Here is a 23,116-nt window from a genome sequence, read left to right on the forward strand (position 1 = left end):
TGGGGACGCGCCACGTAGCCTCGCAACTACACGGCTGTGATTCCCCTAGTGAAGACGATCCGTGGGTCGTAGGCAGAGACGCCGTTTTTCGGGACAATTAGGGAGAATTCAGTGGCAGCACGCTTCTTTAAGTAATCTGCAGACTACAGGTTTTCTTTGGCGTTTTCATACTACGTCAATTTCGTGACTGGTTGCATTTAAAGACAAGTTACAAGTAATGGGAAAACTCCATTAAATGGGAAATAACGCTGTTTGTAAGTTTTCTAGGCTGATTTAATGTAAACGATAAAATGATGAATAATTACGTTCCTCTTCTTTTTTGACTTCATGGCAGACTTTTCCAAGTCGAGACCTTTCTTGACTTTTATGGCGATTTTCTTCTCAAAGCATCAGTCATCAATCAATGTATAGTCATAAATTTTTAAATAAGGCTTGCAAAGGTGGCAACAAATTTTATTTTGCTATGTTGTTTTGTTAATCATTAAAGGCAGCATACCACGAACGTTAAAGGTAGCATACCACGAACCTGAGGTGGTGCGGATTTCAGGTGGAGTATTTGTACACGGGATAGTAAATTATGGAGAGGGGTTGACTCGGTCCATTTCTCCCCAATTGCCGTAAAAAACGGCCCGGAAGATGCGCACGTGCACAAGGCTGGCGCGCTCCAATCGAACTCGTTGTGGAAAATAGTGCGCCGGAACGCTCGAAGCCGTATCTTCCGGGCCGTTTTCTGCGGCAATTAGGAAGAAAAGGACGAAATCACCCTTCTCTCAATAATCTACGATCCGGTTTACGAATACTCCACCGGAAATCCGTATCACTCCACATTGGTGGGGTGATGCCTTTGATAAATTTCTATGGATTTTAAACGTAGTTAGTAATGGAAAAAGAAACTTTCGTAGTTTCTCTCAAACTTTGACATCTAACTTTTGAACAACACCTTCCACCAGGAGTATTGACACTCACCTCACTGAAACTCACCCATTTCTCTTGGATTACAGAACGCTTCAGCGCGCACATATGGTAAAACGATTGCATTCTTTATATGGTCGTTCCACCTCGCGACAATTTTCGGCAACTCGTTAGTTGATTTGCATAATCGAGCACAAATATCGGATACATGGCTAGATTTGCTCATTTCATAATGCATGTTTGTGAGGGTTCGAGTCACGACGCCATTTGTTGTGCTACTGCCACCCACAACACACTGCGCCACCCTCTCTATTGTTCCATTGGAAGCATATCTACTGATTGAGGAATCCCAGAACCGTGCCGCCGAATTTTCTCCGACATTTCCTGGAACTGTACAAAACGCTAATGTATGCATGACGTGGATGTGATCGGATTGTTCCAAGTCATGTTTGATGTGGCTATCCCTCCATAGGTGGCTGCGCACTAATTAAATTTGAGAAATACGAAGGAATAAAGGCATTTCGATCAGTCGCTGGTTCAGAGATCATAAAATATCACAGGGAAGTGGACTATTGAGACCGTTGGATTGAGGGTGACCTTTTTTTTATCAGAAAAACAACCGTCCATCTAGAAAGAGTTAATCTTTTCGGCGTCAGCTTTTTTTTTACTTTCACATTCACATTTGTATGAAAAATCCGATAAAAGAAGATTGTTGTGAACTTTTTGAAAGTTTTATTTTGTTATTCGCCCCTGCGGATACATTTCTTGAGCTTTATGCTACAGTATCTTCAATGTTCGGTAGGGAGAATCACCGTAATTCGTACATACATTTATACCATTTTTCAGAAATTCTTCGACAGGGTACTCTATATCTTTACTGTTCGTTGTACATTTTTCTCTAACGAAGGTTAGTTATGTTCTTAGTGTACATACCTCATCCTATCCGGATGTATGCAGACCAAACGACAATATTACATGTAAAACACAAGAAAACATCTCATTTTGAATATTTTGAAAAGTACGTAATTCGAGTTTGCCTCCTCATTATTACTTCTCTTTACCTCCTAAATCACAGCTGCTGATTTGTTGATTAAATTATATTTCTCCCTTCTTCAATGTATTAAACCTTCAGTGATTAAAAAAATCTCACACGTTTCCACGCTTAGTAAGTAAGCTCTTAACGTTAGCTTAGCAAAGAACACATCCCTTCAGGTAAGCGTCGTACGTTTTCTGATGTGTCCTCTTTTCTTCCAGTGACACTGGATTCGTGTTATTTCCACAATTTTCAGTCAAACACTGACTTATTCATCGCAATGCTTTCAACGTAAATTAGTTCCCGTTCGTGCAATGTGCTTTCGGTTATCCGAGCAAGTCAAATCCGTAAAGTCAGTTCATATTCTTCATAAACTGACTGATAATGAAGTTATTGGCTTCGGTTCGTTTATTGTTGTTTTCCATTGCTGCGTTATAATTACTCTGCTGGACTTGAGCTTCTGGCTCTCTTATTTTTTCCGCGTTCATTTTACGAATTAAAAATTCTGCTCCTGTACGTTTCCTTACTGAATTTTCCAGAATTTATGACGTCGTCTTTCTAAGAATGTCTATCTCGGATATCAGAATTGTGTGCATATTGGTGCTGTGGATTATTGGTGTGCAGTCAGCACGTGAGTTTACTTGTCTGCTATACTCTGCTTTTCATCGTAGCTTTAGCAAGGTCCCAGCCAAATATTCCTAATTATTCATAACTGGACGAGAAAAAAAGCAAAACAATGTAATAAATCCAAAAAAATGCGCTCATGATCACCATACTATCGATTATCGTTTCATCGATCGACCACCCAATTTTCGATTGAAAGAGTACAGTAAGTAGGGAGAAATTTCAGTATGTTTTTTGGACTGTTTGGGATTTCTCAGTTCCTTCTTCCTCCTCCTCAGAAAGCCTTTCTCTATGTACTGTTCATGTTTTCAACTACAATCCTAACGTAATGTTTTTTTTTAAACGATATTTTCTTTGAAAAAAAAAATTGCCAGGCACTGAATCAGTCTCAAGAACAAACTTGTGACATATGTGCTATTTAAAGGGAATTTTTGCGGGAAATATATACATATTTCTGCATGCAAAGGTGTTCCTGCTTCTGAGTGAAGCAGGAATAGCTTTATAAGCTAATTCCGGATCGCCGACGAATGAAATGAGACATGACCTCATTCACCTCACTGGCTATTCACTCCATCAATTATGAACGATGGTGGAAAAACAATGGTCTCACCTCAAAAACAACTCTCACCAACAAGCGTATCGAGAAATCCATTCGCCACCCGGGAACAATTGCGCGTTCACAGCCAACAGCTTGTGCCAGCAAAAAACACGCTATGCAACCGAAATCGAGGAATTCATCTGTTTCAGGCGACGCTTTGGTGAATGCACGGGGAGAGTTCCTGCCACATATACGCCTTGCTAAGGATCTCATGGATAAAAGAAGGCTAGTGCTTGGTCCGTATTCTTGTGCCTAGAGCTTCAAGAAACTCATGTTCATGGAAGAAATGTAAAAATCAAAGTTTTTCTTACATTAACCTGGAGCTTTACTTCGAAAAATCTTCCCAGTGTACTGTACTACCGTACTGACTTTCCTTTCCACTAAAATGTGAAAGGAATTAGAGAAATAAGAAGTCTTCAAGGCTTTTTTTATCACATTCATTTATTTTTCATTCTATTACATTTCAACAACTGAAAGCACTTGCAGGTACGACTCCCGTGTACGCCCGGTTATGAATCACTCCAGACCGACAACGGTTTCATTTTCGATGAGTCTCTACCAAATACTAGCAATTGTTCGTTAATTTCCCTTATTTTTGGCTCTTTTTCTCTTTACGATGGATTTGTGTCGAACGAGCTTTGCTTGGTTTTAGCTGGCTTACCCGCTTCTACTTGAGAATCACTTTCCACGAAAATGATAACTTCCTAATTTTCTACGATATGTTGTTTGAGAGGTTTAGTGGAACTCTGTGCGCTATCCTCGCACCGCAGATTTGCAACGCTGCTCATTGAAGACTAACCATTTTGGCTTAGATGACTACAGTATCCGAACACATGCGAGCACTTGTATTGAAGAGATTTCACTACGCCTAGAATGAAATTAAAGGCATCACCCCACGAATCTGAGGTGGTACGGATTTCAGGTGAAGTATTCGTATACGGGATCGTAGATTAAGGAGAAGGGGGTGATTCCGTTCATTTCTTCCTAATTGCCGTAGAAAACGGCTCGGAAAATACGGCTTCGAGCGTTCCGCCGCGCTATTTTCTACAGGGAGTTCGACTGGAGCGCGCCAGGCTTGTGCGGCGCCGCATCTTCCGGGCCGTTTTTTTACGGCAATTAGGAAGAAATGGACAGAATCCCCCCCCCCCTCTCCATAATCTACTGTACCGTATGCGAATACTCCACCTGAAATCCGTGCCTCAGATTCATGGCGTGATGCCTTTAAACAAAAACTAAAATCAATCAATAAAACAAGAGTTTCTGCTTCAGGTGACTACCGCATTCCTAATCAGTACAAGTGAACCTCACTAAATGGCCACTTCCTGAGTCTCGCAAAAAACAAAAAATAACCATTTTTCATGAAGATTAGTTACAATTACCACATTCATTATCACTAACACTAACGTTAGCACGCAATAGTCCCTGTCGGTTTGAAAACCCTAGTAAGAAAGTGCTTGAGAATCAATAAAATCGATATTCAAAATTAAAGTCGCTAGCGTGTGAACGTATTCAATCTGAGCATGTGAGAACACCTTTGCTATCAGGATGTCATGCGTCTAAAGCAAAATTACGTGTATATAAAATCGTTAAGAATGATTGAAAGTGGTTTCTATTCTGCCACCATTCTTAAAATCCCCATGTACAAAGTTTTATCCAAAGTAGTCTCAACTATGGATCAAAACCGACTAGTGACAACTTTTCTGAAACTTAATAGAGTCATGAAAAGCAAAAAAGAGAACTGCCTCTTTCCCCCCCAAAAAATTTCTTGTGTCATTTCTTTTGATTGTTTTTATGCACTTTTTTCCTGTTTTCTTTCCCAATCCCCCAAACAGATCGATTTTCAGAACGAAAAACAACAAAATGTCGACTTGAACGTGTGGGTAATCCAAAAGTGGAAAGATGACTTTCTTGGATGGAATCCATACCTTTACGGAATGATGAACACCACCATACTTCCATACGATGCTATATGGCTGCCTGATACATACCTTTATAACAGGTACAAGAAACCTCCTATGAGCTGTTCATGGATACTTTGCAACTCAGGATGATATACGCACCTTTTGTAGTGTAGTTATGAATCGCGAGGAAACCGAGCGATATATAAACGTTGTGGTGACCACAAATTTCTGGAAAGGTGAGCGAGGAGCGGAAATCAAGTTCATGTATCCTGCACTCTATCGTACGAGTTGCATGCTTGATATAAGGTAGATCGACATATAATCTTTCCTATTTTTCCTGAAAGAAAAACCAACGACGTAGGTTTTTTCCGTACGATCAACAAGAGTGCAAGCTGACCATCTCCTCTTGGACATCTTCCAAGAGCGATATCGATTACGAGGCAGAGTTTGACAGTGTGAATCTCGACAATTTTATTCCCAACGAGGAATGGGTGGTGGTCAGCTTCAAAATCAATCGTGTCGAGGTCTGTGCTTGTTTCCTTTTTTTCTCGCTCACTGACTTGTGTGAGTTCTTCCATGCCCACCAAATTCCAGGAGAAATTCGTTTGCTGTCCAGAACCATGGGTGTTGCTTGAAGCAGTTCTCGTTGTTCGAAGAAAACCTTTATACTACATTGTTAACCTAGTGATACCAACATCTGTAATTACAATGGTTGCAGTTACTGGTTTCTTCACAGCAGCTTCAACCAGTTCGGAAAGGTTCGTTCTCGAGAAAGTTTCGTTTGAAATTCGTTCACTTCTTGAAACTTCTTTCCATTTCCTCTACAGGAATTACTTGTTTTTCTCCGAACCTCTCGATAATGAAACTATCCCTTGCATGCACTTAATTCATGAAAAAAGCTTTTACACAAAAATATACCACTTATTAGTAGCGTCTTTAACATCGACATTGACATTGACATTCTACATAACCCCTACATTTTTGCAATTATTTTCTTCCATGTTTAAACTAATCTAAATTCTTTCTTCAACAATTTAATAGCTTAATTGTTCCGACCGAATTTCTAAGATAGCATGAAAAAGACATAACAGAGGCAACGGAAAAGCGAGCTTTATTTTTTGAAGCTGTTTGGAAAGAAAACATCCCTGAAAGCAAAAAGTCTTTTTATTTGTCTTTTTTTATCTTCCACGACATGCGGATGCGAAATCCTTTTAGTATATCATATCACAAAGATGTTGTTGGGAAAATGAAAACTATTTCAAGTTCAAAAAACGATTATATCAAGCATTTATTGTGGGATTTTAGTGCATTTCGTTTCAGACGTGAAAAACTTTCACTTGGTATCGATTCATTATTGGCGATGTCCATTTTGATGATGATGGTTTCTGAACAGATGCCAACCACAAGCGATTATGTTCCACTTTTTGGTAAGGTCCATAGATTTTATCTTTTATATTTATTGTTAGAGTTTTTATTTTTTTATTTTTCTTTTTAAATTTTAAAATCTAGGATCATTGCCTTGAAACTTAGCACTGCAAAAATAGCAGTGGCACCTTAAAATAGCAGCTACAACAATAATAATAGTAATATTTTTTGTTCCTTGTGTTTTTTTTAACTTTAAGGAAAAAATTATGCACGCAAATTCTAGAACACTCTGTTTAGTCGCCTTTTTCAATAATTGAATTAGATTAATTGATTTTTTATGATGGATGATCTATAACTTTATATTTGACAGGCGCTGCTCTAGAAAAGAGACAAACAACCAAAGATCCTAGTAAAAAGGTCTAAACTGATTTAATCCCGGTAATTACTCCGTTAGTGAAAAGAAATTAAATAATTTACCAGTTAATTTTTTTTTTAATTAACACAAGAACTGCTTAAGCACACAATTACTGTAAACGAGAACTGTGCCCTGCGCATGAATCTCCTAGTCATAGATTGACGTTAGAAGGGATCTTCACAGGGATCATCATCATTCTAGCACGCAATATCTACGAGTCTGGACACGTGATGACCGGACACGACTCTCAGCGTGCGGAACTGAACCCACATTGCACTCGCTTGGTAGTGGCGCACACTGCAACTGTGCCATTAAGTGTAGGCGACCGCTTGGAATCTATCGTGTTCTTTTCAGGTCTCTTCTATCTCACCATCATAATCGTTATTTTTATTGGTACACTATTCACAGCGTTTATACTCAATATTCATCTCCAAAAAATGTATGCTCGACCTGTTTCACCACTTATATCTTTTATTTTCTTCAATAAGGTAAGTTTTCTTCTTACTATCTTTGTTAATTTAACGTTATTCATTCATTTCGCATGAAGCGCTGTCTCCCTATTTCCTTCTTTTTTCACATGTAGTTCAAGAACTACTGAAACTCCCATGAAATTTGAAACTACGTGAACTGGAAAGACTCAACTTCTTTGGAACTGGAAGTGATAGGACCTAGAATTTAATTTTCGACTTTTCGAATTTTTTCGAATTTTCGATTTTTAATTATAACAATTTCCCCAAACAGTCCTCTTTTTCGACCAAATAAAAAAACATTTTTCTCTAGGGTCCCTTACAATAATGAGGGTACAGTGAGAACATGACCACAATACATCATCAATACTTATTTATTAACTTATTTATTACGCTCAAAGGCAAGGCGTGCCAAGAGGAAGAGGCAAGGAATGAATGACGATATATGCGTATTTTCGTCCATACGTGTATTGTGCTGACCGTAGAAGGTTTCTATTTTGAGGTGTTTAACTAACTAACTAACATAACTGAACCAGTCGTGGAAAATACGTAGATTTATAATAATATTTTCACACGATAGTGCTAAACAAGTAGAAAATGCGAAAATATATAGTTTTATTGGAGTACACATTTGCTGTAATCACGAATGTTGAATGATGAATGAATGAATCTCATATCAACCGTACCCTCCGCGAAATTCTTCACAATGCAAAGATTTTCAACAGTAGTACTCTTGGTTGGCTCACACCTCGTTCCCGAGCGATTCCAACTACTTCAAAAACTAGAGAAGTGGACCCCAGAAGAAATAAACAACCTTCATTCTAGCGTTATTCTAGCACTTGAAGCTGATATTATTCCTTAACATAACACATAATTACATAATTATGTGAAACTCTTAAGGGAATTTTGCTGGTCTCACAAAAATATGGAGAATAAATAGATGCAATAAAATAGAATGTATGTGGAAGTGTAGTAAACATAGCATTTAACATTTGACTTATCTGACTCTTATAGAATTTTTTTTTCTCAGGTCGCTTCATGGTTGCGCATGTCTCCTCCTACAATGTTACTAGAGTTATGGGAGGAGACTGGAGTTCATTTTGGTCGTTCGAAGAGAAATAATAAGTCACCAAAATCATCGGTTCGTTTGTTAAATTTATTCACACTCGTTTACCTGTGGACTGTAGACTATTCTTTAAAAAAAACCTTGTATATATGTAAATATGTGTTCCACAACACCTCACTTCTGACAACATTGAGGGATTTTTTCCGTAGAGTTGTTAAAGAGAGGGCAGAAAAGAGTTTAGATCCTTCTTCATTTCCTGTTGTCGCTCTTAACTGAGGTAATCTTGAGAAATACTGCGCAAGGGGACTACAGCAATGTACAACACCCGAAACACTAACCACCTACCGATCTGATCTTGTTTTTGTATCCTAAGTAATGTTATCTTCTGAATAATCTGGATTTATTCTCTTTCTTTTGTCTCTTGAAAATAGGTTAACAAGTCCTTTTATATTGAAATACTATAGAAAACCAAAGAAATTCCTTTAAGTCCGAACACTGTGTCGACGCATTTTCTAGATTTTCAAGGATTGTTTCAAAGAACCAGAGATGTGAGTCGATCTGAAACCTCTAAAAATCCGTCCCAACTGCTCTTCTTCTCTAGAAACTCAATTGCTCTCTCCATTTTTTTTCCACATATGTGTTGTCTTCCTTGACGTTCCTTGAACTCTGAAAAACCTGAATCTTATACAACATGACAACTAATGAAAAATTTTAGAAGGCGATTAACGTTCCGTCAAGCAGCTCGACGCACGAATTCCTACTAAAATCTCCTTCTGCGACAGCGTTTGAATTCTCCTCACCTCAGAGATCGCTGATTCCTAAGTGAGATCTATCGCCAAACTTATCTCAATTATAGTAACAGTCGAGAAAATTCCAGAACCCCAGAAGAAGCCGCTCTATTGCGGAGCCAAAAAGCTCGGAATAATTGGAAAAGGCTGGCGAAGAAAGCAAGTGAGAAGGGAAGGAGGGAGAAAATGAGCGGGAACGGTGACGGTACATGCTTTTCTCAGCGAAGCTAACTCCGATCAATATTGAGGCGTTGTCAAATTTAGCTCGACCTTCCCTCCAACCACGACCTTCGTTTCAAAGGGATGGAGAGCCCGCTCCCCTGATGCAATGTCTGTCAGCACTTAGTACAACAGAAAATAGTCTGCTTGATAGCAAACTTAAAAGGAGGTATAGTTGACACCGAATATGTTCAACCGGGCGACCGCGACGCGTTCACTGCAATTCATGCTTTTTTCTCCATGGTCCGCGCATCTCTCCACGTTAAGCCAAAAAAACGCACCGCTATCACCGGTTGAACATTTTGCTAACATGAATATATGCAGTAGAACAAGAGAAAGTATGGACTTTGTGAAAATAACATGACTAAACATTTCCAACATTTTAGGTACGCTCTGGAATGGGAATATCTTGCCACTGTACTGGACAGACTATTACTTATTGTATTTTCTTTGGTGGTTTTTCTTGTCACCTTCCTTATGATATTGATTGGAGAAGCAATGCATCTTTCTTATGAACTTTCTTCTGAGTCAGTCATTTCGTCGAATCCGTGACTGCTTTCTTATTTTCTCCCACTCATATGTGTTTTTTTTTCAAGTGTTTTCTCTCGATTGTCGAATTCGTGGTTTGATTACCTGGAAGATGAATAGCATGACAATCCTTCACTTGTCCACTGTATCCATCAGCAGCGGCACAGTCTTTTCCAAACGGAATTTTTTTTTACTTCTTAACAGCTATTAATTCCAGCCAGATCTCCTATTCTTCGTAAAATTTGAATATATTTTTTGTTTTTTTTTCAATGTGGAGGCAAATAAAAGCCTAAAAGTTTTAGACGTATCAATCCGCTCAGTATGCGCCAAATTGCCTCCAATTCGTAATCGTTGGGGTTTTATGAACACATGTTGGCATCGGTATCGATGGATACCGATGCCAACAATCAGGTCATTTTTTTTAACCTTCCCAGACCTGTTCAGTACTAACTGATAGAGTCCAAAGGTTTAAAGGCATCAGCCCACGAACCTGAGATGGTGCGGATTTCAGGTGGAGTATTCATGTACGGGACAGCAGATTATGGAGAGGGGGTGATTCCGTCCATTTCTCCCTTTATTAGTGGAAACAGACGGCCGCGAAATGCTGTTTCTTATGACGACTTATGTTGTCATGAGCAACGTTTGCGTTCCATCCAACTGCGCTCCGCCTGCGATTCGTCGAAAACCCATTCGGACGAATCGCAGGTGGGGGGCGGGGCAAAGGTGGCGCGCTGCGATTGGGGACGTCGTAAGAAACAGCGCTCTTCTTCCAGGGTTGTCCGTTTCCACTGATACAGGGAGAAATTGACGGGATCACCCCTCTCTCCATAATCTACGATCCCGTATACGAATACTCCAAGTGAAATCCGCACCACCCTAGACTCGTGGGGTGATACCTTTAAAGGCTTGGTCGGCACTAGGACGGTTCAAAATCATCAGAACGTACCGTCTCTTACTGACTATGCTAAACCTGTCCACTTTCCATTTTTGTGGAAGTAGATATCGCACAGACAGTTTAGTAGCATCTTGTAAAAAGTGCCCGGGGATTATCTTACTGAAAGATAAAAACTGAAAGACGAATAACATTTAGTTTTATTTTGCATTGCCAACAAAAGATAATAAGAATGTAAATCATACTTGAATTTATTTGTAGTTTAGCAGTTCTCCTTGTACGCTAAAAAATGTTCAAAACAACGCGGGTAATCAAAGATAGTTAAATCATCAATTAATTGTTTTTAGACAAAGAACTACTTATCAAATTTCAAAAAAATGATAAATAAATAAGCAGCTGAAAACTACTACAAAGAACAATTTCAATAAAATTTTAAATTAGACGACATACCGCATAAACACAAAGGAAATTTGGAAATTCTGCAATCACGTACATCGTATATAGCTTCTACTCTTTTTGGATTTGCTGCAAAGCTTTATTTGCCAAGATTTTTCCTATTCTCATTGTGTCTAAGGAGATGAAAGGATGTGATCTGTGCAACTTCAGTGTGGACGCGAAAACAATCAGAGCTTAACTTATTGGGGATCTTTTTTCTCTGGACATGAGAACATATCTGGCAAGAATCGGAAGGAAAACTGATGGAGTTATACAACTGAATATTGCGTTTCCTTTCATTTACTTTGTTTAAATGGTGGGCTACTCTTGTCTTATCACCACCTTCGTCGAGGGGTGCCGAACTCGAACACGGCTCTGCCGAGACCTTCTCGATCTACAGCAAGAACTCCATTCCTCGCCATTCCATATCCTGTGAGACTTGTCGCCTCGCGGGCCAAGACCAAATGATCAATAAATACGGCAGCTCATCATATATGAAACGGGCGTTTTTAGATAGGGAGCGTTTTTACCCGGCACTCCCATTAAGAATTTGACTTATTTATGTTGGATTTTAGCACTGTGCTCCACAACAACACTTTTTCGCAATATCTGGATAAGTTCCGCATATAACTGTACAAGTTATATAGTTCGTAGCTTTTTCATATGTGTCGTATGTCCAGAGCGTGTGCTTAAATGCTTGGCTTAATGTAGTAAAAGCAAGGCAACCGCGAGCAGCCTCGTAAGGCGGCTCGTTAGATTTGCTTCTCGCCACATGGTTTGATTCCGAGCGGAAAATCGTATAGACAGATCAAACGATAATAAATAAGCCGTCATATTGATTTTTAATAAGCTGTACACGGGGCAGTTAAATAATTTTAATGGCTAACGTTTCAGCAAAATCGCTTTCTTTGGAGCCTTAAAGGGGAGCTCAATCCACTATCTAAACACCGAAATCTTTCCTCAACAAAACAGATAAACTCTAAGCCTGCTTCTCAACCACTAACCTAGCGACTATGGTAAATGCTCACTCTGGACTGAGGAAGCCTAATGGTGACCGCTGACAGATCGATCACGAGAGCGAATGATTCGAAGGTCTCATTCAGATCAAAACATCTACTCGAGATGGCGCGAAAGACATTTACCCTTGCGATTCACTTCAGAGCTTTTGCCTCCAGTGATTTCTTACCTAATATTTTAGACTCGTTTTCCAAGATCTGAACCTAATTTCGAAATTGGCTCCGTCGTTTTTTTGTTCAGTGGGCGCTAAAGTCATCCATTCCAGTAACCTATTCTTTCCGTTTTCGTGCTCTTTGATGCAAATACATAGCTGTGGCGCCGTTTCATCAACATACTTGTCACCACAGTTCGTGCAAGAAATCAGGTAGATCACAAAGGATTTCAAGCAGTTTTCTGGCCTACCTGTAGAACAAATAATACAGGTCGATGTTGTGCAGATGGTATAATACAAGCGATTCCCAACCAGCTGACGTTTCAAATTGTTTGATGGTATTTCAACATGTGAATGTCTCTCGATAACGCGGGAACTCGCACCATATCCCGAATGGGTCTTTTGATTGCTCTCATGGTCGATCAGACAGCGATCTCCACTAAGCTTCTTTAATCCAAAGTGAGCATTCAGTTTAGTCGGCACGTTAGTGGTTAAAAAGTAGGCTTAGAGGTTATGGAGGTATTTTTTTTCGTTTGGATTGCGACTTGAATCGCTCATTTCAGGATCTGACGAAGCCGAATTTGCCAAAACGTTAGCCAATAAAATTATTTAACAACCTCGTGTACACCTTATAAAGAAATCAAAACAACTTCTTACTATCCCGAGGTTCCTTGAAATTCGAACTTTTCGATTAATAAGTAAGCATCACAACACTAGCTATTAAAGGATAAAAGATAAAGTTCTTGGCGTTAATCAATCCGCTTGGGATGCGCCCCTACCTTCACTTCGATTCAGAATCGTTTGAGGTTCACGAACGTGTAGCTGGCCTACACAATGACTTGCGGTGGCTAGCCGATGTGTCAAGTCAGTGCTTTTATCCTCCCAGACAAGTCTGGTACCAATTTATCGACCCCATAGGGATGAAAGGCTTGGTGAGCACTAGGGCGGATTCGAACCTATGATCGCGACCGCGGAACCTCTAACCTCTACACTACATCCGCCACATACACAAGCTATTACATCAGATCTTTTCAAGGACACATAATAGTAGCTTGCGACCAGATAAGCAGAAAATGAACGTCACTGAAATGTCCGTTAGGAGTATGTGGTTAAGCTGTGCATCTCGTATCTATGTACAATACAAACATACTATGCTAGCAAAATGTACTCAAATACCTGATTGCATTTGGTACAAGCAGGGCTACCGTAAGCAGGTAGCAATCAGACTTGTATATGTACGCCTCATTCCGCTTCTCTAAATTACATAAGTATCATTGCCTCATCATTTTGCGACAATTTCTTGGACATGGAAGCAGCTCATAAATACAAAGATCGACATCTAATAAGTAATATTTAAGTACTAGTGCTTAAATATTTATTCAAAAATTGACATTGCACAAGAAATCCGAGGGTAAAGACAATAGAATAGAAATTTGTAGTGAACACCTCATTAAAATAGAAAAAAAGATGTACAAGGGGAAACACTTTTTCTGGAAATGAATAGGAGACTCGGTGAAGCTGGAGTATGCCACTATCTACTGACTAGAAAATATCTCATGAGGAAATCTTTGAAACTACTGGCAAAATGAAGTAATGCATCCCTCAGCAAGGAAGTGAGCGATAATAAGCGAGGGATTTCTGCATAAATAAAAAGGAAATCCTTAGAGACTAGATAGGGAAGAAAAGGACTATTTAGCATAACTACCAGTACTAAAAAAACGTCTACAGTGGTCCTGTGTACTGACATGAGTTAGCGTAGCTGGTATTGAGCGGTAGCGCTCCTTGGAATGGTGAAGCGTTTAGCGACGAGCTAAGTCCATCCATAAGTTTCAGTTTATCATGCTGCTGTAGGGACTGATTCAGGGTGGACGGTAAGGCTTGAGTAGCGCTAAATATGCAAATCGATTAAAAACTTACAGTAATCGTCAAGTGATCTTGAAGTGATCTCGGCCAGTTATTTGTTAATCAATTGTATTGTACTGCATACTTTTAGTGTCTAAAGTTTTATTTTTATATTCTTTTATTTCGCTTATATTTATTTTTATTAGTACGCATCATATTATCTTGGCAAAACTAACGGTATCCTGAACACATAAGAAGAACTCTCAGTGATGTATGTACGAAAGAGAAACCAAAGTATTTTTGCGATATTTACAGTGAGGAAGTAATGAATCGACTCCGACGGCGAAATTATTGCAGAAACTCATCAAAACTTCTAAAGACACTAAGTATCAATGTCACCTACTGTAGTTTCTACAGCCGAAATTTTCAATTACCGCATGGAAAGAGTTTAAAATATTTTTTTATTAATTATTTGTTTCATGGTTGGGACCATGAAACATAATTCATAGCTTGTAATATGGAAATTATCGCTTAGATTTACAGTATGAACTTTGTATCGAACAATAATTCGTATTAGTTGCCCCGCCAGTTATTTCACGTGGCATTTCTAAGCATAGTGATGCTCCTATATACCGAGATCAGTTCATAATTCCTCCTGTATAAGGTATCACCACCTTTCATATGGATATTTCTAGGAATTAAAAAACATTTCAATGGGTCTACTCCTTTTCTTATCTTATCCTCCTTATCCTTACCTTTAACTTCACTTTGTTTCTCTCCACCAAAGCAGTGAGACAAAATATAATACTATGCGCTCTCCAAGAACACATTAATTTTGTCCTTCACGGAACAAAAAAATCCTTATGAAAATAAGTAGAGAAACTGGGACTTAGAATATCAGACTAGAATTAGAAATAAATAATTAGAATAGAAAGATTATTGATCTGATCTTTCCTCCACTATTATGATGTCCGGAACGTGTTGTATACTATCCATGCATAATTTTAAATAATAGTTTTTGGAAGAGATTAACTTTTCAATCTTATGTGAAGGTTATTCTCCCAAAACGTTACACACCGCACAAATTCACAGCTTAATGATAGCAGAGATGAATTTTCTGTTGCTTTGCTTTATCTACAATTTTTTGACAAGACATTATTTACGGCATGACGTTTCAACCTTCTCAATATTATCGAAAGCCTGAAAATGACTCGAGGTATATGGCATTATGAAAGTTCCTGCAAAAAATCATTCCAGGAGAACGCAATGACTCAAGCTTTAGGATGAAGTTCAATTTTTGATTAATGGGAAGAATGTATGTTTTTCTGCAAATGTGACCACAATATTCATGTTTTCTCTGAGTTTTCCGACGAACTTCAAGGCGCCGCTTGAACCTCATTTTGTTCGCAAAATCTCGGTTATTTTTTATTCGACCTTTCTATTCAAACACCAATACTTACCCAGGCATGGAATGTAGTGCAGACATTGGCGATGAGAACCGACCCGTTTGAGACATCACGGGAAGACTGGATGCAAACTGAAAAAATATTTGTGTAAATGTATGGGAAATCAAAAATGGCTACATAAAATTCAGAGTTGGTTAGGTAAAGTAAGAAACGGATTAGGGAGATAGCAGTGGTACAAATGTTCCCCCTTTTCCATCGATTTAGATTTTTTCTAACCTTGTGTACAAATTTTAAAAAGCTGTCTTGCGTTTCATCAACAGGGATCTATTTCAGCTGCATATTTTGTTCTCGAAATTTCCTTTTTTTTAAGAGCTTCAAAGTTTCTGTTTCCATTTTTTTTTGCAAAATATCCTAAAACTAAGTGATATTAAGGTGAACCAATAAAGGTAATGTAATGTTGATGCATAGGTCTTGTTTTGTATCTTGTGGGAAAGAAGTTTGAAAAAACTGCAAAATATTGAACGTTCTCTCCAGTGTTAACTCTAGAAGATTTTAAACGCTATCCTACATTAACAGCAAACTTTTTTTGAAATGCTTCAGAAATAGGATCCCGAAATAGTTTTAAGTTTTATTCTGTTTTTTCACTTCATTTTAAGACCCACGTGGACTCGTAAGTCGAATTTTTGAAGAAGTCCTAAGATGAAGTAAGAAAACACTCTTACGTTCTGTGGGGGTTGGAAAAGGCCTTTGTACAACTTGCTATCACGTTCTTCATCTTGTTTTTCCGTATCAGGAAAAGTTAGACTCTGATCAGGTTATGGGAGCCCTCTGAATACCTTGAATTTTTGATTTTCCCTCAATCTCAAACGGAACTTGAAGTTCACGTTTAAAGAGTGAAAATGTGTGAAAAAAGAGAGAGAAAGAAAGCAAAGTGAAGATTTTGACAGATGCATGATGGCTAGCACTCTGATAGTTCTACACGAGAGTTGGTCTCTTCCGCCACTCCTCAGGATATTTTAGTTGCATCTCAGCACAGTGGCGGGCCGGATAATCCCGATCGAACCCAATGATTTTGTCATTTGTGTCCCTTTCGGAATTAGAAATGTGTTTCTGTTCGGCTTCTACAATTTTCCACTCCAGACCACTGTTTCAAAGCTGCTATGTACGTCACATTTGAAGTGATTTGTTGATTTCTCGCTAATTCCGAAACAGGACTTTGCCAAAATATCATATTCCGTTCGCAGTAGGTAAAAGGAATTATTGAGAAGAAAAAAAAATCCACGACTTCTCCAAAAGTTCTCCAGCACGAAAGAATAGTGGTAAAGAAGGATTGATCTCCATCCAACAATTACTCTCGATTACTAATTCCAACGTATTCTATCGGTTTGAAAATGAAGAAGGAATTTTATGGATGTGGATTCCGGAAGTACGCAATAGTCACCTGATTTTTCATTGACCAATTGAATGTGGCCTGCCCGCCCCTCGGCTGGTAGTTCCCCGCCTGCCAACCGCCACCGTAACCGTAGAAGGAACTTGTGTCATCGATCTGAAATTCCGATAAGAGTTGAAATAAGAGATTAATGAACGTAGACAAAGTCATATATTTTACAGTCTGGTTTACAAATTTATTTTTCAAAAAATCAATATGAGAAATAAATGAGCACTAGATACGGTGAAATTCTTGGCAGAGGCGTAAGTAAATTTGAACGAATGGCTTCTGGTGTTTTGTGTAGAACTGCATGTGCTGTTTACCGTATCGAGGAGGCAGCTGGCGAAATATAAACATAGTGGTGAAAGTTGGAGAGGCGGCAGACCGGCTGCAGCGCCAGAAGCCAAATTTGGAGCAGGCCACGAGGGTCAAGTTGCACACGCAAATGATATAATAATTGAAGATGTAGTCGATAGGGTAGGTCAGAATCGAAAACAATTCAATTAAACTCCAAATCGATCCTACTTGATCGTAGAACGGAAAAATCCGAAAAGTTGCAGGCTATTTACCATTTTCACCCTTTGATGGATTTTTTGACGATGAAAACTCGACGTAGATGTTATAATAAACCTGTAAATAATTCGATGTTCGAAACCGCACTACAAAATAAGTGGACCTATGTACATAAATAATAACCTGGATGCACAGATCTTTAAACTTTGCTATATTTTAGAGGTATTTCATTAAAATTTCACTCAGATTTTCCTGACTTGCCCAATCATAAAGCACTTGGTTTTTATCTTTTCCTAGAAAGCTCTGCGATCATGCAAACACTATTTCTCTTACTTTGACTACTAGCGCAGGGGATTGTGTGCTAAAATGCGTCTTCAATAAGCTTCTGGAAGTCTCACCGGTCCGGATGTGTGCAAAAATGACTGTGAGAGGCCAGTTTGTAGACTGCTGAGTCCAAGTCCAGTTTGTAGTCCTCCAATACTGCTCATCGATGTTCCAAGAGTAGTGCTGAGTCCTTTTGTGTCCACATAATTGCGTTCCCTTTTGCGCCACTTGGCTCGACGATTTTTGAACCATACCTAAAATAAATTTCATGGAAAGAAAATAATGAATAAGAATAATCATCTTATAATGACGTGAGAAATGAAAAAAGAAAAAAAAACTCTGTTTGGAGTTTTAGGCACAGTATTGGTTGATGACGCTGCTCGTCTCCGGGGAATGACAGCGCTAATTACAGGAACGGCTATGGTGAATGGGTTGGCGTTAATGGGTAAGATGTAACGGCTAATTGAAATGTGTTGGAGAAGACATCAAGCAGGCGGCAGGCGTGAAACCTCATCAATGATGCTGTTACCAAAATAGGACATGGGAATGATGTTGTGGTTGGAGTAAAGGCACTCTTCTTATTGGATACGCTTGGGATTTTTAGAAATAAAGTCAGCCAGAAAAATTCTCAATAAAACCACAAAACCAACTCGAACTCTCGGCTCCGTCAAACTGATCCAAATCGCTATTTCTTCTCGTGTAGCCATGTCCGGATAGCGATTACGAGCGAACCAGTTCTCAAGTTCAGTCAGCTGAAAGCGATGATTACTGTAAGCATTGTACAAAACCCCCATTGATGAACTACGGTAATGTGGCTGATTTCGAACCTGATGACTAGTGAAGTGAGTTCTCTGGCGCCGTGGTTTGTGCGCCTTTGTTGAGGTGGTCGGCGAAACTGCGCTGCTGGTTTCTTCACGTTCATCCTCCAAATCTTCTGTTTTGTCCACTTCGACTAAATTCACAAAGTTCGGAAACGTGAAATGAGAGAAGGAATATGTTGACCATTTTTCACATCCCAAAAAACTTTCGACAAACAATATATATCGATGTTAGCTTTCCATTTCTCCACTGTAAACAGGAAATCGGATAACCAAGGTGCGATAGCTGCTATTAAACTTCTCTGACAAATAAGTAAGTACCCTAGCTCAAACTTCCTCTTTGAGAAAGACTTTGCGATTAGTTAAAGAGAATTTCCTGACAGTTTTGGGCACAAAAGTTTTCACTCCAAAGACTCCAAACATCAGATTTCGGGTTCATGTTGAGCCCAAAAACGGTCATAGACGCTACAAATCGCTACATTCATACAAAATTTACTGAAATTGTCTACTGAATTTATTACAAAGTGTTCGGGTTTTACTCTTTGCGTTAAGGAATGTGAACAGTAAATATTTATTTCTCCTGCGTAAAAAAGGTTAAATAAAAGTTTACAGAGATCTAATCCATTATCAAGGGCAAGAATATGAGATCTGTGGTTGTCAAACAAGTCATAAGAAGAAAAAGTTAGGAAAGATGACGGAGAAGGAAGAAAGAAATGGAAAAGTGAAAGATTTTTCCTCAGACCAAATTACTTTGCAAATTGAGCCATTTAAGCAAAGGACCACGCTCATATAAAGGATTTGAATATTCTTTTAAAATAATTTGCTTTCGAACGATTACAGCTTATTACAATGAAATGTAGCAAGGTAAATATACTAGATGGAAATACTTTGAACTGAACGTTCCCAGAACCAAGAAAGATTTCAAGGAATGCCTTCACAACAAGAATTTCATGTAGACACCGCCGTTGTTAGAGCAAATGGTCGTGTAAAAGTGCTTAGTTTGAAGAAATTTCGTGAAGTTGATAATTGGAAAAATTTGATGAGTTATCAGTGGGAAAATCACGTTAATCTCATGAGAGTGAAAAAATTATTTTCCATGAATAAAAAAGGAAGCAAACTTTACTTTTTGGCAACTTCGTTGAGAAATTTCCATCCGTCGCCGGTAACGGAACAGAATAACCGAATACATTCGAATCATAGTCCTCAGTCCTGGCAGTCGAACCAAGATCAGGTAGCGAGGAACTGGCGCCTAGCGCTGACAGACCGGCGCCAATTCCGCCGTCGAGTGCCGACACAGCCGCACACACCAAATGCGAGGGGAAGCTGTGATCCATAAGCCCTCGGGAGCTTATGAGTGAACGGATTAATCGTTAGGAAATTGATCCCGGCGAGGATTTCCTGTTCGAGCTACGCCGGGCTTATTGTGGCTTACGCGTGGTGCACGAGCATGGCATGGGCACGGTAGTTGGGCGGAGTTTTATAGGACTACCGTATACGAGGCGCCGTTATCGACCACGCCCTTCGACGAATGATGGAATGGGGATTATGGAGCGAATGGGAAAACAATCCCAACTGCTTTCGATTTCAAGAAATATAACCGAGAAACGTTAAAAATAGATCTTTTAAATGCGAAAAATTGAATATTGCATCTAAAAATTACGTCCACCCTATTCAAAAATTGGTTTTACTAATAATTTCATAAAATGAGGCAGAACTGCGAAGATTTCTATTTGAGAGTTATTATTAAAGCATCTCCGGATCCGTAGAACTTTTACAATGCTCATCGTTACGATGGATGGAAGAAACACCAAAATAAGGGATAAGTGAAGGAAATAAATGTCTCAGAGCAGGTTGTTTTTAGAAAAAAAATCAATGCTACTGCATCCAAACAAAATTCGTAGTCATTTCGGAAAATTTTATTCTAGAAGGGTATTGAAGATATCAAAAACGTATTTTTTCACTTTTCATTATTCTCTCACAGAGGGACACGCTTTCATAGAAATTATCCCTGTCTCGTTCTACATAGTATATCGCAGAAATATTGTCTGGTGCCAAAAAAAATCTTTTTTTTTTTTACGAAACAACGTCCCGTTAGAAGTTTTTAGGTGCTATATCCGACCATTATTGGCATTTATTCGAAGATGCACAATTTTCTATGTAACCTCACTACTTTTCTCTTGTTCTGTTTGAGAAATGAATTCTGCTTGTATGAAGCGACATTAAGTACCGAAACTCATTTCCTCTTAGTTTTTTTAGGCAGATGTGGAGTTACACAACAAAATCCGTACATATCTTTGCACGTCATGTGTTAATTTATCAGAATTTTATCATATTCAATCCATAGTTCCATAGTTTATCTGAGGAAAAACAGATGGTGCAAGATTGTTGCATGTGATAGCAACAAAGGAGGTCTCAGATACAGAAGAAACAGTAATTTTTGCATACCGTTTCTTGGTCTTTTTCCAATTTTAAATACTTTTCTTTCCTCATGGATCATCAGCATCCTGTCGATCTTTTAAAGTACACTATTTTCAACATTCCTATTGAAATGTTAGAATATGTAATAAAGAATGTTTTCTTCTGAACTAGAAATGAACGTCGCCTTTGCACTTCTCATGTTTGTGCTCAATTTAAATTTTATTTTTGTAAATTTTTAGCATAATGATCCATAAAATAAACTAAATATGGTTCAGTTCAAAAATGATAAAGAGATCGTCAGGACGTCCGAAATTGATCTCCAAGAAGAGTTACTTCACCTTTCCCTTTCTAATTTTTGCTTTAGTTTCCGCTTCTTTTCTCAGCCACAGTGTTCGTCAAGTACGGTAGGAAAATGTGACAATTTTCTGTCTAATTTGTGATGTTTTTGATGCAGTACCGCTCTCTTGCTAATATCACAAGTTTCTGCCTACTGTACAGTAGGCCAGCCACTCAAAATGCGATTTTGCTTGATTTGTACTAGTCACTTCAAAGCGCTCATCATTCTCGGCGACAGTCGATACGCGACGGCGGCGTGTTTTCTTCGACGTGCTGCTTATCCCCGTCCGCCGCTCTTTGATTCGAATTTTCCAGACGGTTGGTTGCCAGACGAATCGGCCCATATGCCACCGTAAGAGATTACGCAATGCGCGCTGCTTTACCGCACCGAATGTCCTTTTGAGGTCGTAAGTCATTCATTCAGATGACACTGTCAAAACGCCGTATTATTTAGAGGGGTTGGGACTAATCTTATGGTTTTCTCTTCAGCATTCTGCAAATTTACCCAACTAGGCAAGATATCCTGAAATCCCACACATTCCTCAGAACCACTGTTACTTTTTGGTACCTTTTGGAAAAAAAGGTTCGATTCGGGAGATCTAAGGAAAAGTGTAGTAGGGGAGCAGTCAACCGCGAGCATATTTCTGGAACTAGGTAACTATGTTACCCCAAAGAGCCCTAAAAACCCCAAAAGGTCCCCTAAAGGTCGGTGCCCTAAAACCTATGCATTAGTCATATAGGATCTATTTTATGCAGGGTAAAGCTACTAAAAGAGAAAAAAGAAGAAAAAAAGCTTCCGGAAATAAAAGCGCAGTTAAATGACCCCTCCCCAACTCTTTTTTGCCGAGATCTATCCTCTAAGGTGCGTTATTCACATTCATGGCATTATTGCAGGATCTCCGACAGATAAGACAGCAGGTGTATATTCGGAAAGTATAAATTGATCGTGGTTCTACTTCTCGATCGATAAATCAAAATTAACTTATCGAAATAACTAAACTCTCAATTAATAAATCTAATTAAATAAACTAAACTATTGAATCTAAAATTATGAATGTTCTGAAGCTTCAAATTGTTTGAACTGAAACAAAAAAAGTCATAGCGTATTGAACTTGATTTGCATATAATTACAATCACAGACGAATATACATATTTCTCATGAAAATTTCTTATTTTCTCGAATACTGTAGATTACTGGATGGGTTGTACGCAGTTAGTAAGAGTTTCTGCTGTGACTGCACGACGCTTCGTTCGAATCCGATCTTGTCTCAACCAAGTTATTGATCCCTCCGGGGTCGATAAATTGTTACCAGACTTGTCTGGGAGGATAAAAACACTGACCTGATCATTAGCTTCCGCCTGCAAGTCATTGTATAGGCCAGTTACACGTTCGTAAACCTCAAACGATTCTGAATTGAAGTGAACGTGGGGGCGCATCCCTAGCGGATTGATTGACGCCAGACATTTTTTACTCTTTACTCTGAAGTACTAGTTTGTCTAACATGCGACTGGCCACATTATTTTTTATCTCTGCGAGAGACCATGGTCTTAGCGAAATGTATTGGCCGCGCCGAAGCTCTATTCCCTGATTAGGAGGCCGTGTGCCGGTTATCGGGGTT

The 23,116-nt window shown here is 38.9% G+C and overlaps 2 protein-coding genes across 2 annotated transcripts; one reads left to right on the plus strand and one right to left on the minus strand.

Annotated features, from left to right (window-relative positions):
• Positions 1-2,509: 2,509 nt before the first annotated feature.
• On the plus strand, positions 2,510-9,940 carry RB195_000862 (uncharacterized protein; the record flags this gene model as incomplete). Its single annotated transcript, XM_064197400.1, has 14 exons — positions 2,510-2,576; positions 3,317-3,392; positions 3,654-3,741; positions 5,012-5,166; positions 5,237-5,374; positions 5,430-5,592; positions 5,663-5,826; positions 6,389-6,495; positions 7,203-7,336; positions 8,346-8,456; positions 9,097-9,203; positions 9,259-9,374; positions 9,434-9,557; positions 9,775-9,940. 14 exons carry the CDS (start codon positions 2,510-2,512, stop codon positions 9,938-9,940), a joined length of 1,716 nt encoding a protein of 571 aa, XP_064053281.1.
• Positions 9,941-14,133: 4,193 nt separating this feature from the next.
• On the minus strand, positions 14,134-20,077 carry RB195_000863 (uncharacterized protein; the record flags this gene model as incomplete). The annotated part of the gene is made up of 7 exons (XM_013440079.2): positions 14,134-14,299; positions 15,714-15,790; positions 17,101-17,205; positions 18,000-18,179; positions 18,576-18,677; positions 18,753-18,877; positions 19,867-20,077. 7 exons carry the CDS (start codon positions 20,075-20,077, stop codon positions 14,134-14,136), a joined length of 966 nt encoding a protein of 321 aa, XP_013295533.2.
• Between the last annotated feature and the right edge of the window lie 3,039 nt (positions 20,078-23,116).

The sequence above is a fragment of the Necator americanus genome, chromosome IV (genome assembly GCF_031761385.1).
Source record: "Necator americanus strain Aroian chromosome IV, whole genome shotgun sequence".
Classification (NCBI taxonomy): domain Eukaryota; kingdom Metazoa; phylum Nematoda; class Chromadorea; order Rhabditida; family Ancylostomatidae; genus Necator; species Necator americanus.